General features: G+C 37.6%; 1 protein-coding gene across 1 annotated transcript in view; it reads left to right on the forward strand.

Moving 5' to 3' along the window:
- Nucleotides 1-19,482, forward strand: part of LOC128640465 (cilia- and flagella-associated protein 46-like) — a 638,812-nt gene that overhangs the window by 151,377 nt on the left and 467,953 nt on the right. Inside the window, exon 18 of the mRNA XM_053692944.1 lies at nt 6,696-6,924. Coding sequence (XP_053548919.1) covers nt 6,696-6,924 — 229 coding nt within the window. The remainder of the gene's footprint in view (nt 1-6,695; nt 6,925-19,482) is intronic.

Here is a 19,482-nt window from a genome sequence, read left to right on the forward strand (position 1 = left end):
AAGGGGGGTTTGGGTTAAATTAGGGGTATGTGGGTGGTGGGTTGTAATGTTGGGGGGGGTATTGTATGTTTTTTTTTACAGGCAAAAGAGCTGAATTCTTTGGGGCATGCCCCGCAAAGGGCCCTGTTCAGGGCTGGTAAGGTAAAAGAGCTTTGAACTTTAGTAATTTAGAATAGGGTAGGGCATTTTTTTATTTTGGGGGTCTTTGTTATTTTATTAGGGGGCTTAGAGTAGGTGTAATTAGTTTAAAATTGTTGCAAGATTTTTCTTATGTTTGTAAATATTTTTTTATTTTTTGTAACTTATTTATTTTTTATTTTTTGTACTTTAGTTAGTTTATTTAATTGTATTTATTTGTAGATATTGTATTTAATTAATTTATTGATAGTGTAGTGTTAGGTTTAATTGTAGGTAATTGTAGGTATTTTATTTAATTAATTTATTGATAGTGTAGTGTTAGGTTTAATTGTAACTTAGGTTAGGATTTATTTTACAGGTGATTTTGTTATTATTTTAACTAGGTAACTATTAAATAGTTATTAACTATTTAATAGCTATTGTACCTGGTTAAAATAATTACAAAGTTGCCTGTAAAATAAATATTAATCCTAAAATAGCTACAATGTAATTATAATTTATATTGTAGCTATATTAGGGTTTATTTTACAGGTAAGTATTTAGCTTTAAATAGGAATAAGTTATTTAATAAGAGTTAATTTTTTTCGTTAGATTTAAATTATATTTAACTTAGGGGGGTGTTAGTGTTAGGGTTAGACTTAGCTTTAGGGGTTAATACATTTATTAGAGTAGCGGTGAGGTGCGGTCGGCAGATTAGGGGTTAATTATTGTTGGTAGCTGGCGGCGACGTTGTGGGGGGCAGATTAGGGGTTAATAAATATAATATAGGGGTCGGCGGTGTTAGGGGCAGCAGATTAGGGGTACATAAGGATAACGTAGGTGGCGGCACTTTGCGATCGGCAGATTAGGGGTTAATAAGTGTAGGTAGCTGGCGGCGACTTTGTGGGGGGCAGATTTGTGGTTAATAAATATAATATAGGGGTCGGCGGTGTTAGGGGCAGCAGATTAGGGGTACATAAGGATAACGTAGGTAGCGGCGCTTTGTGGTCGGCAAATTAGGGGTTAATAAGTGTAGGTAGCTGACGGCGACGTTGTGGGGGGCAGATTAGGGGTTAATAAATATAATATAGGGGTCGGCGGTGTTAGGGTCAGCAGATTAGGGGTACATAAGGATAACGTAGGTGGCGGATTAAAAAATCGGATTAAAAAATCGTCAAATATAGCAGCTTTAGTGAAATGTTTTGCAAATGTGTAAAATGTATCAGAATGCAACAAATAATGTTCTATTTTTGACAGCAATTAGCAAGCAGATTTTTTATGTATTGCTGACCCCTATGAGCAAATCAAAAGTAATTTAGCTCTGTGTACTTCAGGGAAACTATGTAGCTTTATGTGCCACTTAAAGATCACATTTTTGATTTCATAAATCGTATATGTTTGTTTATGCAAGTCCATCTATAGGACTGCCATTGGGGTATGGTAGTTGGTAACTGAGCTCCCAGGAACACTTGGGCTTGGACTCTTTTATCAGTGCTATTTATTATTAGATGCTATGTCCAGCTTATATGGGCTATAGATGGTTTGTGTGATGATTTGTGTCACTTAAATCTACATAGTTTCCCTGAAGTACACAGAGCAACATTTATTTTTATTTGCTCCATATCGGTAATATAGGTAAGTTTCTGTCCGATACTGATATTTCAGAAATTCCAAATATCGGCCCTAAAAATCAGCCGCTCCAATATATTGGTCTATCCCTAATATATATGCACTGTGTATGTATGTATGTATGTTTATATATATATATATATATATATATATATATATATATATATATATTTATATTGTCCCAAAAGGTGTTGCACTCCCAGTCCACAACACAGCAGCTGCCAGGGTGCAAAAGTAAAAAATAGAAGACTGCACTCACCGGACAATTAGAAAAGTAAAAAATATCTTTTAATGTAGCATAGTAAAAACAAGGGGAAATGGCATGACGTTTCGGTGCTGTACTAGCACATTTATCAAATGATACCAGATAAAGAATCAAGAGTCTCAATGTCAGTGAATCCTCAGTGTGATGTCCCAAAAGAAAACATAAAATTATTCAAGTCAGAACTTATTTATACCCTTCACATGCATGTGAGCAATTAAGCAGACCTCATCGCTGGTGAGATTAATCACCTGTGCCATGTCAGTGTTTGACTGTGAGCACGTCCTGCTAATTCTCAGTGTATTCTAATTAGTCAACGTCATTCCCTTTGAGAGTCAATCATATTGTGGGGTCGACCGCATTGCTAATTTGCATATCCGGCAATGCAAAAGTTCAGGCACGCCCCTCCGACTAGCGTCATCATGTAGGTTTAGTATGCTGACACTCATCGTGGAATAGGTGAGGATGGAAATCATTTGCACAGTCATAAGCAACTGTGTTGCCTCTAGGAAAACATGCCCCATCTTCATGTCCCATATATAGCGGATGAATCGACAAACAATTATCAGCTGATGACATTTGCGCCTTAAGATGAAAAACAATGATGTCTGATGCTTCATATGTAGAATACACATTTTGGTGAGCTGAAAAAGCTCATATGGAAGGGTCTCCCATCCACAGAAAAAAGACACAAAGTCCCAGATGAAAAGACTGTGTTAAGGGTTAAAAACTGTTTTATCATTTCAAAGTAGTCATATTATCAACTTGCATATAATAGAGTGAGTGTCAGATGCTCTGAGGTGGATCATAATTAGATGGTGTAGATGTCAGACTCACAGTGTTGGATCCCACACTGTGAGTCTGACATCTACACCATCTAATTATGATCCACCTCAAACCATCTGACTCTCACTCTATTATATGCAAGTTGATAATATGACTAATTTGAAATGATAAAACAGGTTTTAACCACAATTGGCAATGATGGTATGAGGATAGCCTCTATCTTTAAATTTTCTGACCACTCTATATCCAATTGGTTTAAACAAAGATTACGATCTCCATTTGTTTTTATAAACGTTTTAATAGATGTATAATGTGTTGGTGTAATCTAATTGTTATCCAACCTCCAGTAGGCCATAAGAAGAATGTATACAGTATGGTAGTTAATATGTAAGAAAATGAAATAAAACAATCAAAAAAAGTTTTTCTAAAAAACTGACCAGTAGGGGGTACTACCACCTTAAATTCAGGTATGAGAACCAATGTGGTCAATTAAAGGTAATTTACATGCAGGTGATATAAAAGGAGGTGGTTAACCATTATCTGTAGCATGGCTAAGGGTCTACATGACTCAAAACGTTGCTGTTTTTATTCTTATGTTGCTCAAATAAAGAAAGGATGTTTTATATAAAGCAGTGCTGACGCTATTTTTTTGTGGACATATATATATATATATATATATATATACTGTATATACAAACAGCAGGCAGGCCAGCACTCACAGTTAACATTTCATCCACCCAGGGTGCTTCCAAAGTATTGATAGTAGTGAAGAAAAGGGATGCACTCGCAAGGATTTTCAAAGTTACCATTTAATGTAACGTTTTGGGGTTCGTCAGACAATATATATATATATATATATTTGTGTGTGTTTGTGTGTATATATTTATCTATATAGCTATGTCTATTCTAAAGCAAGAATAGGTTTTCTACCTTTACAAAAAAATGACAAAAAAAACCCCATAGGAGGCGCTAGTGAGAGAAAGTATAAATGCAGATGCAGCTATAATTGCATACAATACAGAGGAAGTATAGCCCTCACCCATTCCTTCCAGTTAAACATACCAAGCCAAGAAAAGAGTACAAATACAGCCCAATCTGAAATAAAAAATATCCAATGTGTGCATGTAAAAAATACAAGTCACTGCTGTTAACGAGTCACTATATATCCACTGTGCATGGAAAAAGAACTACACAGAAACATACCAGTTCAAAAAAAATATTGTAGAGTTCACAGTTGATTAAAGTTCAACAAGGATACTCACAAGAGGTTACCTCTATCCTATTAGGTAATATTAGCGTCTTAGGGGAGGAAGTCAGTCCGCACAGGCTGCCTTCACTATTCTGAGTAGAATGCCCAGCTTCCTGCTTGAATCCAGAGCATATGTTATGAGGGGTACTCTCTTGTGATTGATTGCGCAAGAACAGGGAGCAGGGCTGCACACGTTTTCGCTGGTGCTGTGATAAATACAGGCATTGAAAGCAACCTGCTTTTCCTGAACCCGGTTGGATAAGTTCCTTGGAGGGAACCTTGACCATTTGGAGTATGATAAATGTCATTTGGCTTGGTGTTGATACTCAGTTGTGTTTTATTAGTTTCAGGATGTGGTTTTAAAAACAAAACAAACAAAAAAACAACAACAACTATTGATCTCTGCACTACGCTCCAAAATAGTAAAAGCCACTGCATTCTTAGGGGCCGATTTATTACGCTGCGAATGCATCAGTTTCCGTGCGAGCCTTCACAGGGGCGGCATTGCACAAGCATTTCACACCAAATGCTTGTTCAATGATGAGCGGATCATGTCCCCCCGACACTTGATAAATTGGCACCTAAAAGGAAAGTTTTATTGTAAAGCCTTAAAAATAAAGGGAATCCCCTCATGTAGGGGTACAATTTGCATCTCCGACCCCAAACATTTAGAAGGGGAGGAGATTACATTTTTAAAGTATACATATTATAACATCAATTACTTGCACCTGCTATTCTTACTACATTTGAACCCTACACAAAAACAAAGCTATACATACATACAATGGCCTCCAAAAATATATTGAAATATTATTTAAAAGTTCAAAATAACTACCTAAATAGATCCTTGCAGATTATACAATTTTTTTTTTTTTTAATAACCTATAAGAAGCTATTTAGGTAGTTTTAAGGATGTTGTGGCTTTTCTTTCATAAGATGGAGAGAGTCCACAAGCCATCAGAAGGATTGGACTGTAAACCCATATGTGATGGCTAGTGGACTCTCACTATCATAAAAGAAATTAATTTATCAGGTAAGAATACATTTTATTTTTCTATTTTTGGAGCACAGTGTGGGGATCAATGTCACGAATATCTCAGAATTCAGCTGCTAAGGAGTTAACTTTGTGTAGCTTGAACTCCAAAACAGTTATTTGTTGTCAAGAAGAATTGTAACTTGTGTTTTCTTTGAACTGCCAGGCCTATTTCCTAAATAGCCCACCAAATGTTAGTGTGTATGCATTGAGTCATAAAGTCACTGAAGCTCTTAGTCACAGAGATACACAGGATAAAGTTTATGGCGTAAGCTGTCAATAGAATGCCTGATGCAAAACAGGCCCTTCATTACAAAAACTGACCAGGTCACTAACAGGACATTGGTATATTATGTACATATGTGGGTTAAAACTGTTATAACCTAAAGGAAGGTAAATATGACAACCTATGGCATATTTGATATCAAACCGATTCTCCCAATAAAACTAAAAGGTTCTAGATATGTAAATATAGAAATTTCTTACCTAGCAGAAATTATACTGGATTGTATAATTTCAGGCAAGAATTTAGTCTATTGAAGGTCATAAAGACAGGGGGGTTTCTTAGCCCGCCCAGGAGGGTGTGGTTAAGCAACCTGATCTCTGAAAAGTAGGTTTAAGAATCTTATTTCTTAACAATAAGATTGTCATTCTTACAAGGGGAGCTGCTGTACAGAAGTAAGAAGCCATAATTTTCATGCCAGCCCCTGGTGCAGATCTTGAAGACTAGGAAAGTATTCAATTCTGTTTTTCTCCTTTTTATTTTAAAACACTGTTTGCGTGTGTAATTTTATTTGTAACAACTTTTTATTAATAATGCATTGTGCATAATATTTTTGGCATAATAAATAATTCCTTTATTAAGTTTGACCTTTGTCTAATAATTGAACCACGTTACTGAAAGAGACTGGAATATTAGAACTGTATAATTTAGGTTATTTTCTGCTAAATTGTATTTCTAGAGTTAATGTGTAGAGTCTGGGTTTTTCCTTAGGATTTTCCCTTTAATACATTTTAAGTGATGTGGCAGTATTTGAGCTATAGGATTGATAGTTTATTGTGGGTGGCATTAAAAGGGAGTGTTGGGCATTTCTCTTACGTCTAGTACAGATTAAGGGAGTGCGGTTAACTTTTGCACCCACTAAACTGAATCACAAGCTTGCCTGGTGTGGCTAGATTGTGACCTTTTGGTGACAGAAAAGGGGGCTGATAACCCTTTCTGTGCCAAATAAGTCACTGGCGCAGGGTTGGATAACCTTGGTTCGTCACAATCAATTATTCTGGATTTGATGTATTACAACAGCACAGGGGCATTCACTATAGCACCTATGGTTAGACGTTCTCAAACTGCAGTCAAGCGTATCTATAGAAGAACACCATGGACCATATATGTTAGAGCACTCCGGTTGTCTAAAGCTTTCAGAAAACAAAAAGCTACTTATATTTTAAATGGGTAATTATTTGTTTTTTAAGTTATGTCCTTTATTGTTCTTACTTAATTTTAAACAAACTAAATCTATTCAGCAACTTTATGGGTTTTGTCAATAATAGTGACATGGAATTTTTTCTACTTGCTTTAGTTTTAATTTAAATTTAATTAAAATGTATCCTTTCTTTAGCTTGCAAACTCTGCTGCGGTGCCAGATTCATTTGGAGATAGCTTATATTGAGGAAGAAGAAGACCATATTGAAGTTGCCTTAAAACACATCCAAAAAGCCTTGCTCTTAGATAACAACGGACAATATGAAAGTGTCCTGAAGGCATATCTGCACCGGCTTCAACTTAGTGTTACACTGTATAAAAAGCCTGAAGGATTGGAAGACCAGGCAGCTTTGATTATCGAACAGGTAACATCTTTTTCATTATCGCCTCTGTTTATTTTACTTTATATTTATTTAAAGGGCCATGATACTCAAATGTTTAAACACTTAAAAGTGACGCAGCATAGCTGCAAAAAGCTGACTAGAAAATATCACCTGATAATCTCTATATAAAAAAGGAAAATATTGTACCTCAAAATGTCCTAAGTATTCACACCCCATTGCAAAGGACTTTAAGCAGCAAATCAGTGTGTCCGTCCTGGGACAGGAAAGAGAGTGAGCTTCATGCACACTCATGTTATTTCCCTATTCAGTTTAAGGAAGTTTACTATGAAATCTCATGAGAGTTAAAGGGACAGTCAAATCCAAAAAAACTTTAATTTTTCAAATAGGGCATGTAATTTTAAACAACTTTCCAATTTACTTTTATCAACAATTTTGCTTTGTTCTCTTGGTATTCTAGTTGAAAGCAAACCTAGGAAGGCACTTATTATAATTTCTAAGCCCTTGAAGGCCGCCTCTATTTTATTTACTTTTCACAGCAGGGGAGAGCAAGCTCATGTAGGCCATATAGATAGCTTTGTGATCATGCCCGTGGCTAGTGGCAGACACAGCACTAATTGGCTAAAATGCAAGTCAATAGATAATAACTAAAAGTCATGTCATTAGGGGCGGTCAGAAGATGCTTAGATACAAGTTAGTCACAGAAGTAAAAAGTGTATTAATATAACAGTGTTGGTTTTGCAAAACTTGGGAATGGGTACTAAAGGGATTATCTATCTTTTTAAACAACAAAAATTCTGGTATTGACTGTCCCTTTAAGTGAAATCTCATTAGATCACAGTAAAAGAGTTCATGACGTCAGCACTACTGATGCTGATTGGCTGCTGTTCATTTCTTCCTCTTTTTTTTTTTTTTACCTGCAGCTGGGCAGCAGATGAAGTATAACTTTTTACACAGAACTTACGCTAATTAGCTGAGGAAATTGTGAGGTAAAATATCTTCCTTTTTACATAGAGATGCTCAGGTGATATTTTCCTGTCAGCTTTTTAGTTATGCTGCATCACTTTCAAGTGAATTAGCATATGAGTATACGTCCCTTTAACAATTGCAGCCAAGTGCATAATGCTTAAGCTGAAAAACATGTAACGTGTTCTTTGTCTTTTCCCTTTTTGCTGAGAGGTGCTTAGGCTAAATCACATCCATTAGCACATTGTAAGCTGAGTCAGTAATCGCTCAGTGATGCATCTTCATTTAATTGCAATACATTTTTAAACTGTATTTTAAAAAAATAATGTTATCATTTTTAAAGCATGTTGTGCCTTTGCTTGCTTAATGCTGACATATATTTTATTAAGGTAAAAGATCAAATGTGTTTAGGAATTATTATATTGACATTTATGTACATTTTTTTTAATCAACTTTTCCCCAGAGAACCATTGGCTCAGAGTTCTGATAAAGAATCATACACGTTGGCTGTTATAAAATTAAACCTTTATTAAATGTAATATAAACACATATCTCACGTGTGACACACATTATTCTCAAGCACCTCTGGCGTATCGATCCTTATGCTTGGCACTCAGTTACGCCCAAAAAAATACACCGACAACAGAAATGGCAAAGAAAGGCTGCAGCTTTGTTTATTTAAAATAGCAAATATGATCAAATAAATAACTTAACCCTTTCGTGACAGGGTTAAAGTGCCTACATCGGAACAACTGTTCCGATGTAGACAAATTGAAACTACGCGATCGTGCATACGATCGCGAGATTTCAATTATTGGATCGCATCTGGGGGGCGTCCCTACAATCCTAGGAACGCCCTCCAGACCGCGATTAAATCCCTGAAGCACAGAAGGCTTCAGGACAGCCGTTAGTTATGACGTTCCATTCCGTCATAACGGCTTTAAAGCCCAGTCTAATTATGACGGAATGGAACGGCATAACGGCTTTAAAAGGTTAAACCATAAATAACAGACTGAAATATAAAACCCCACAGTTCTTGCCCCCTAACTCCCAACGAGCACATCCACAGCTAAAATGCATGCCCCCATTTAAATATATCTACCTATATAATATAAAGGAAGTGCCCAGAAACCCTTGCCACTTATTTAAAACATAGGGCAAGCCCCAACAAAGATGTGATCAAACACCAGCACAGGCAGGGAGGGGAGGGCAGGAGCTTCTCCTTGCTGTTTAATCCTGAAGTGATTAAACATTCGGCCCACTAAACCTTAGTATTGACTTGGCTCCAAGTTAATATTAATGTTAACTCCACCCAATGCCCTAATCTTGGCCTCTTCACTAACGCCAATGCAGGGTCAAAAAACCCTTTATTTAATGTTTTGCATTTCTCGCCCATTATCTTTGCTTTCTCAAAGAGAAGCTCATCAGAGCAATTGTTTCCTTTCAGATTACAGTACTGTACTATCTTTCTGATGGTACTATGTATACAAAAATATTAAAAATAATAAAAAAAATACATTTAGGTGGCCTGTATATGATGTATTATCCAATGTAAATATTGTGTAAATGACTTAAGATGTTGTTTACACATGGGGGGTAGTTATCAAGCCGTCAACCTCAAATACGCTGGAATTCCGCAGCGTATTTGTGGCGAGGCTGATTCGCCTTAGTTATCAAAGGCTCGAGACCGGCAAAAGTAGAATTTTGTGACGTAAGCTTCGATCCGCCGGACTCAGTCCGACACAGATCGATTCTTACGTCACTCCAGATGTTCATTCTCACTACTTTTGCTAGATATCAAATGACTAGCAGGTACGCTCGGCACTTTTCCGGCCCAGCGTACCTGGTTTTCAATCCGCCGCCCCTGGAGGCGGCGGATCCCATAGGAATCAATGGGAGTCTGACCATAGCGAAAGTACAAGTTCGCTGCTGACAGACATCCCATTGATTTCTATGGGAGCTGTCTGCACCTAACACCCTAACATGTACCCCGAGTCTAAACACCACTAATCTGTCCCCCCTACAACGCCGCAACTAAATAAAGTTATTACCCCCTAAACCGCCTCTCCCGGAGCCCACCGCAAGCTACTCTATACATATTAACCCCTAAACCGCCGCTCCCTGAACCCGCCGCAACCTATATTAAATGTATTAACCCCTATCCTGCCCCCCCTATACCGTCGCCACCTATAATAAATTTATTAACCCCTAATCTGCCCCCCCTACACCGTCGCCACCTATAATAAATGTATTAACCCCTAATCTGCCCCCCCTACACCTTCGCCACCTATAATAAATGTATTAACCCCTAATCTGCCCCCCCTACACCGTCGCCACCTATAATAAATTTATTAACCCCTATCCTGCCCCCCACTACGCCGCCGACACTGTAATAAAATTATGAACCCCTAAACCTAAGTCTAACCCTAATCCTAACGCCCCCCTAACTTAAATATTAATTAAATAAATCTAAATAATATTTTTATTATTAACTAAATTAATCCTATTTAAAACTAAATACTTAGCTTTAAAATAAACCCTAATATAGCTACAATATAAATAATAATTATATTCTAGCTATCTTAGGATTTATTTTTATTTTACAGGCAACTTTCAATTTATTTTAACTAGGTACAATAGCTATTAAATAGTTATTAACTATTTAATAGCTTACCTAGCTAAAATAAACTGAAATTTACCTGTAAAATAAATCCTAACCTAAGTTATAATTACACCTAACACTACACTATACTTTAATAAATTATTCCTATTTAAAACTAAATACTTACCTGTAAAATAAACCCTAATATAGCTACAATATAAATAATAATTATATTGTAGCTATCTTAGGAATTATATTTATTTTACAGGTAACTTTGTATTTATTTTAGCTAGTTAGTTAATAACTATTTAATAACTATTCTATTTAATAACTACCTAGCTAAAAGAAATACAAAATTACCTGTAAAATAAATCCTAACCTAAGTTACAATTAAACCTAATACTACACTATCATTAAATTAATTAAATAAACTACCTACAAATAACTACAATTAAATAAACTAACTAAAGTACAAAAAATAAAAAAATAAGTTACAAACATTTTACAAATATTACAACAATTTTAAGCTACTTACACCTAATCTAAGCCCCCTAATAAAATAACAAACCCCCCAAAATAAAAAAATGCCCTACCCTATTCTAAATTAAATAAAGTTCAAAGCTCTTTTACCTTACCAGCCCTTAAAAGGGCCTTTTGTGGGGGCATGCCCCAAAGTTCAGCTCTTTTGCCTGTAAAAGAAAAATACAACCCCCCCCCCTAACATTAAAACCCACCACCCACATACCCCTAATCTAACCCAAACCCCCCTTAAAATAACCTAACACTAATCCCCTGAAGATCATCCTACCTTTAGTTGTCTTCACTCAGCCAAGCCACCGATGGAACTGAAGAGGACATCCGGACCGGCAGAAGTTATCCTCCAAGGGGCGCTGAAGAAATCTTCCATCCGATGAAGTGATCCTCCAAGCGGCGCTGAAGAAATCTTCCATCCGGGCGAGGTCATCTTCCAAGAGGCGCTGAAGAAGTCTTCTATCCGGGCGAGGTCATCGTCGAAGCCGGGTCTTGAATCTTCATCCCGCCGACGCGGAACATCCTCCTTTCCCGACGAACTACCGACGAATGAAGGCTCCTTTAAGGGACATCATCCAAGATGGCGTCCCTTCAATTCCGATTGGCTGATAGGATTCTATCAGCCAATCGGAATTAAGGTAGGAAAAATCTGATTGGCTGATGGAATCAGCCAATCAGATTCAAGTTCAATCCGATTGGCTGATCCAATCAGCCAATCAGATTGAGCTCGCATTCTATTGGCTGTTCCGATCAGCCAATAGAATGCAAGCTCAATCTGATTGGCTGATTGGATCAGCCAATCGGATTGAACTTGAATCTGATTGGCTGATTCCATCAGCCAATAAGATTTTTCCTACCTTAATTCCGATTGGCTGATAGAATCCTATCAGCCAATCGGAATTGAAGGGACGCCATCTTGGATGACGTCCCTTAAAGGAGCCTTAATTCGTCGGTAGTTTGTCGGGAAAGGAGGAAGTTCAGCGTAGGCGGGATGAAGATTCAAGACCCGGCTTCGACGATGACCTCGCCCGGATAGAAGACTTCTTCAGCGCCTCTTGGAAGATGACCTCGCCCGGATGGAAGATTTCTTCAGCGCCGCTTGGAGGATCACTTCATCGGATGGAAGATTTCTTCAGCGCCCCTTGGAGGATAACTTCTGCCGGTCCGGATGTCCTCTTCAGTTCCATCGGTGGCTCGGCTGAGTGAAGACAACTAAAGGTAGGATGATCTTCAGGGGATTAGTGTTAGGTTATTTTAAGGGGGGTTTGGGTTAGATTAGGGGTATGTGGGTGGTGGGTTTTAATGTTGGGGGGGTTGTATTTTTCTTTTACAGGCAAAAGAGCTGAACTTTGGGGCATGCCCCCACAAAAGGCCCTTTTAAGGGCTGGTAAGGTAAAAGAGCTTTGAACTTTATTTAATTTAGAATAGGGTAGGGCATTTTTTTATTTTGGGGGGGTTTGTTATTTTATTAGGGGGCTTAGATTAGGTGTAAGTAGCTTATAATTGTTGTAATATTTGTAAAATGTTTGTAACTTATTTTTTGTAACTTAGCTTTTTTTATTTTTTGTACTTTACTTAGTTTATTTAATTGTAGTTATTTGTAGGTAGTTTATTTAATTAATTTAATGATAGTGTAGTATTAGGTTTAATTGTAACTTAGGTTAGGATTTATTTTACAGGTAATTTTGTATTTCTTTTAGCTAGGTAGTTATTAAATAGTTAATAACTATTTAATAACTATTCTAACTAGCTAAAATAAATACAAAGTTACCTGTAAAATAAATATAAATCCTAAGATAGCTACAATATAATTATTATTTATATTGTAGCTATATTAGGGTTTATTTTAAAGGTAAGTATTTAGTTTTAAATAGGATTAATTTAGTTAATAATAAAAATATTATTTAGATTTATTTAATTAATATTTAAGTTAGGGGGGTGTTAGGGTTAGTGTTAGACTTAGGTTTAGGGGTTAATAATTTTATTACAGTGGCGGCGGTGTAGGGGGGGCAGGATAGGGGTTAATAAATTTATTATAGGTGGCGACGGTGTAGGGGGGGGCAGGATAGGGGTTAATAAATGTAATATAGGTTGCGGCGGGTTCAGGGAGCAGCGGTTTAGGGGTTAAACTATTTATTTTTTTTGCGGCGAGGTGCGGGATCAGCAGGATAGGGGTTAATAACTTTATTATAGAGGGCGACGGTATAGGGGGGGCAGGATAGGGGTTACTAGGTATAATGTAGGTGGCAGCGGTGTCCGGGAGCGGCGGTTTAGGGGTTAATACATTTATAAGAGTTGCGGCGGGGTCTAGGAGCAGCGGTTTAGGGGTTAATACATTTATAAGACTTGCGGCGGGGGCTAGGAGCGGCGATTTAGGGGTTAGTAACTTTATTTAGTTGCGTGGGGCTCCGGGGGCGCCGGTATAGGGGTTAGAGCAGTGTAGTTTAGTGTGAGTGCTTAGTGACAGGCTAGCAAGAAAGCTGTCAAACAGCCGAAGAGCAGCGAGATCGGATGAGTGATAACTCTCACAGTCCGCTGCTCATCGCCCCGCGGCTTTTTGACAGCTTTTTTTGATAACTTAGGCGTATTTTTTCAGGTCCGCGGCGGCGAAGGTAGGCGAGCTTAGGCGGGCGTATTGGGCCGGCGAAGGCAGGAAAGTTGACACGATGATAACTACCCCCCATGGTCTCGTCCCCTCTTCAAGATGTCACCTTTTACAGATGCAAATATCCAAATATTCTGAAATCCAAACTATTCCAAATTCCAAACCTTTTGTACCTGTATATGTTTTAAATTATATTACACAAAGTGTCAGTTGCAATTTGTTTTGAAAACCAATGAGGATGAGTATCTAGCACCCTTTTGGACCTTCATTTCTCCAAGGAAAAGCATGTACAGGTGTGCAAAAGTCCATAGTTATGTTGGTTAGGTTCTACTGTTTAATATATGCAAACAAAAATTGTTTTCAAATTTTATAGACTATTAATTTGGATGAGCAAAAAATCCTATGTTCTGGGAATAGTTGAATTATTTCAGAATTAAATACTTTGTTTATGCACTTTTATCTACATCTGTTTATGGATACAGGAGAAGTCACTTATGGGCCGATTAAACAAAGCGCGAGCGGACATGATCCGCTGTAGCGGATCATGTCCGCCGCACATCGATAAATGCCGACGGCATACACTGTCGGCATTTATAATTGCACAAGCAGCCTACCTATGTATGCTTTTCAATAAAGGATACAAAAAGAATAAAGCAAATTAGATAATAGAAGTAAATTGAAACATTGTTTAAAAATTACATGCTCTGTTTGGATCATGAAAATATGAAACATTGTTTAAAAATTACATGCTCTGTTTGGATCATGAAAATAAAAATGTGGATTTCATATCCCTTTAATGTCTGCATTACGTTTTGTGTAATAAAAAGCAGCTTTATGACAGCTAAAATCAATTGTGCAGCTGCTTTTTAGGGGTTGCTGTCAGAAAACGAGAAACAGGAGCATTGCAGACTGTTGCACATAGCAGTAATAGTTATAGGATACTCTCACTTTTATGTTCTAGAGTATCTAATAGCTGACAATATAATTTTGCAAGGGCAGAAGTGCACAAGTCAGTGATGACTGATAGTAACATTGTTGTCCTTGTGCTAGTAGCAGCTTGCATAGAATATATGCCTATGTGTAATATTTTGCTTGTTCAGCAAATTGACTAATCTCACTGAGTGATGAGGTTAGGTTATATTCACCAGCAGGAGACAGCACTATATAGGTACAGACCATGAAGGAGGCTTACTAAGCCTATCCACATAAACAATTAAAAAAACCTCCAGTTGCATACAATTTTTTAAAATGGACCTTTATTTCATATATTCCACAGGGTCCAGCAATAGAAAAGCAACATTTTGGGCTCAACTAAGCATGATTAAGGGCTAGTGTTGAGCCTGAAACTGCCCGTTTATTGTTGGACCCTGTGGAATATATAAAATTAATGTCAATTTTTAAATTTTATGCAGCTGGTGGTTCTTTTAATCGTTTATGTTGATGATTCTAGGAAGCCTTAGTAATTTTTCTTACCATTTAAAAATGTTCTAATTGATTGAAAGTACAAGCAAAATGAATTGTGTGTGTGTGTACACACAGCTAGGGGTGTTTGAGGTAGTAAATCAAATATATAATTAATCAGCAAACTCAGCACTCTCTTTTTAACACAACATTAATATGAATTTTAGGGGGATAAACCTATGAGCCTCTGAGGAAGGGGCAGGTGTTTAACGGAGAGTGCTGAATTTGCTGTTCAACACACACACACACACACACACACACACACACACACACACACACACACACACACACACACACACATATACATATATATATATATATATATATATATATATATATATATATATATATATATATATATATATATATATATATATACTTTTTTGTTACAAAGCAACAGAATCTAACCTGTTTAATAGTGACTGTGTCTCTTTAAATTTGTTAATATTCAGTGATAGATTAAATGGACAATCTTAAAGGGATATGTTACTGCACACCTTTTATTAAGTAAACACAGAAAAAAACAATTTATGCAGGTTAGTTTATGTCTCCAAATGATCTCAATTTGCATACCTCTGTGCTAGCTGTCACTCAAATGCAATTTATCATAGGTAAATATTGTAGTAAGTGCTGCTCGTGCATGTTTGGCCTTGCATAAGTGAGAGCAAGTGATGTCATGTTCATAGTCCATCAGCTAGATTACGAGTTTTGCGTGAAAAAGCATCATTATGGCCCATAACAATGCTTTTTCCCTACTGCTGCTATTACAAGTCTTGTCAGTATAGCTGTACCGCACACTTTTTTGGCCGTCACGCAACATTAGTACTGCACTTTTAAAAAAAAGTCCTTTTTCAATGGGACTCCCATAGCGCGGTATGGAGCCTGGGAGGCCAAAAAGTGAGCGTTATAGCTTAAAATGACAAGATTCGTGCCGCCATCTAAAGTCAGTAGTTATGAGTTTTACATTACAAAGCTGTACCATAAAACGCATAACTAAAGTGCTACAAAGTACACTAACACCCATAAACTACCTATTAACCCCTATACCGAGGCCCTCCCGCATCACAAACACTAAAATAAAATTATTAACCCCTAATCTGCCGCTCTGGACATCGCCACCACTTAAAAAATGTATTAACCCCTATTCCGCCGCTCCCCGACATCGTCACCACTATAATAAAATGATTAACCCCTAAACCGCTGCCCTCCCGCATCAAAAACACTATTTAAATATAATTAACCCCTAATCTGCCGTCCGCCCACTCCGCCGCTATAATAAACCTATTGACCCCTAAACCTAACCCTAACACCCCTTAATTCAAATATAATTAAAATAAATCTAAATAAAACCTACTATTAATAACTAAATAATTCCTATTTAAAACTAAATACTTACCTGTAAAATAAACCCTAAGCTAGCTACAATATAACTAATAGTTACATTGTAGCTAGCTTAGGTTTTATTTTTATTTCACAGCTAAGTTTGTATTTATTTTAACTAGGTAGACTAGTTAGTAAATAGTTATTAACTATTTACTAGCTACCTAGTTAAAATAAATAGAAATTTACCTGTAAAATAAAACTAACCTGCCTTACACTAAAACTTAACATTACAATAAAATTAAATTAACAAAATACAATTATCTAAAGTACAAAAAATAATAAACACTAAATTACACAAAATAAAAAAAGAAATTATCAAAAATAAAAACGAATTACTCCTAATCTAATAGCCCTATCAAAATGAAAAAGCCCCCCCACAATAAAAAAACCCTAGCCTACGCTAAACTGCCAATAGCCCTTAAAAGGGCCTTTTGCAAGGCATTGCCCCAAAGAAATTAGCTCTTTTACCTGTAAAAAAATAATAAATACAAGCAACCCACCAACAGTAAAACCCACCACCCACACAACCAACCCCCCCAAATAAAATCCTATCTAAATAAACCTAAACTCCCCATTTCCCTGAAAAGGGCATTTGGATGGGCATTGCCCTTAAAAGGGCATTTAGCTCTTTTTCTGCCCAAACCCTACTCTAAAAAATAAAACCCACCCAATAAACGCTTAAAAGTTTTTAACACTAACCCCCGACGATCCACTTACAGTTTTTGAAGACTGGACATCCATCCTCATCCAGGCGGCAAAGTCCTCATCGAAGCTGGCAGAAGTCTTCATCCAAGCGGGCAGAAGTCTTCATCCAGATGGCATCTTCTGTCTTCATCCATCCGGCACGGAGCGGGTCCATCTTCAAGACATCCGGCGCGGAGCATCCTCTTCTTCTGATGGCTGTTGAAGAATGAAGTTTCCTTTAAATTATGTCATCCATCAGCCAATAGGAATTAAGGGGGAAAAATCCTATTTGCTGTTGCAATCAGACAATAGGATTGAGCTTTCATCCTATTGGCTGATCCAATCAGCCAATAGGATGGAGCTTGCATTCTATTTTCTGATTGGAATAGCCAATCGAATGCGAGCTCAATCCTATTGTCTGATTGGATCAGCCAATATGATGAAAGCTCAATCCTATTGGCTGATTGCAACAGCCAATAGGATTTTCTCCCCTTAATTCCTATTGGCTGATAGAATTTTCTCAGCCAATCGGAATGTAAGGGACGCCATCTTGAATGACGTCATTTAAAGGAAACTTCATTCTTCAACAGCCATCGGATGAAGAGAAACGGATGAAGAGAATGCTCCACGCCGGATGTCTTTAAGATGGACCCACTCCTCGCCGGATGGATGAAGATAGAAGATGCCATCTGGATGAAGACTTCTGCCCTCTTGGATGAAGACTTCTGCCGGCTTCGATGAGGACTTCTGCCCGCTTGGATGAAGACTTCGCCACCTGGATAAGGATGGATGTCTGGTCTTCAAAAACTGTAAGTGGATCATCAGGGGTTATTGTTAGGTTTTTTTAAGGGTTTATTGGGTGGGTTTTATTTTTAGCTTAGGGTTTTGGGCAATGTAAAAGAGCCAATTGCTCAATGAGCAATGCCCATCCAAATGCCCTTTTCAGGACAATGGGGAGCTTAGGTTTATTTAGATAGGATTTTGTTTGGTTGTGTGGGTGGTGGGTTTTACTGTTGGAGGGTTTTTTGTAATTTTTTTACAGGTAAAAGAGCTGATTTCTTTGGGCCAATGCACCGCAAAAGGCCCTTTTAAGGGCCATTGGCAGTTTAGTGTAGGCTAGGGTTTTTTTATTTTGGGGGGGCTTTTTTTTTGATAGGGCTATTAGATTAGGAGTAATTGGTTTTTATTTTTGATAATTTATTTTTTTATTTTGTGTAATTTAGTGTTTATTATTTTTTTAGATAATTGTATTTTGTTAATTTAATTTATTTAATTTTATTGTAATGTTAGGTTTTAGTGTGAGGCAGGTTAGGTTTTATTTTACAGGTAAATTTGTATTTATTTTAACTAGGTAGCTAGTAAATAGTTAATAACTATTTACTAACTAGTCTACCTAGTTAAAATAAATACAAACTTACCTGTGAAATAAAAATAAAACCTAAGCAAGCTACAATGTAACTATTTGCATACAAAGAGAGAAGCGCTCTACCAGGAACAAACAACATCTCATCAGCTAGTTCTATGGCGATTTACCACCCGGAAGCAGCCTCTTTTAAACCAGTGTGCTTTTCACAAAGGAAAACTTTCCTGAAGTATATCAGTCTGATCCCGCCAATTAAGGTCAGTCCAGCCCTGAAATACCAGGCAATTCTCCTCTGAACAAGGAACATGACAACCCCAGACGATCGTTTCGGCCTCCTATGGGCCTCGTCAGTGAGGTGCAGCCACATTCCTCTAAGCACACTGGGCAAGGAGTCCACGTCTAGTTTCTCCCATCACCCATAGGGAGACTTCCCCAGGGTCATATTAATTTGCATACAAAGAGAGAGGCGCTCTACCAGGAACGAACAACAGCTCATCAGCTAGTTCTATGGCGATTTACCACCCGGAAGCAGCCTCTTTTAGACCAGTGTGCTTTTCACAAAGGAAAACTTTCCTGAAGTATATCAGTCTGATTCCGCCAATTAAGGTCAGTCCAGCCCCAAAATACCAGGCAATTCTCCTCTGAACAAGGAACATGACAACCCCAGACGATCGTTTGGCCTTCTATGGGCCTTGTCAGTGAGGTGCAGCCACATTCCTCTAAGCACACTGGGCAAGGTGTCCTTGTCTGGTTTCCCCCATCACCCATAGGGAGACTTCCCCAGGGTCATATTAATTTGCATACAAAGAGAGAAGCGCTCTACCAGGAATGAACAACAGCTTATCAGCTAGTTCTATGGCGATTTACCACCCGGAAGCAGCCTCTTTTAGACCAGTGTGCTTTTCACAAAGGAAAACTTTCCTGAAGTATATCAGTCTGATCCCGCCAATTAAGGTCAGTCCAGCCCCAAAATACCAGGCAATTCTC

This window comes from Bombina bombina, chromosome 9 (assembly GCF_027579735.1).
Source record: "Bombina bombina isolate aBomBom1 chromosome 9, aBomBom1.pri, whole genome shotgun sequence".
Classification (NCBI taxonomy): domain Eukaryota; kingdom Metazoa; phylum Chordata; class Amphibia; order Anura; family Bombinatoridae; genus Bombina; species Bombina bombina.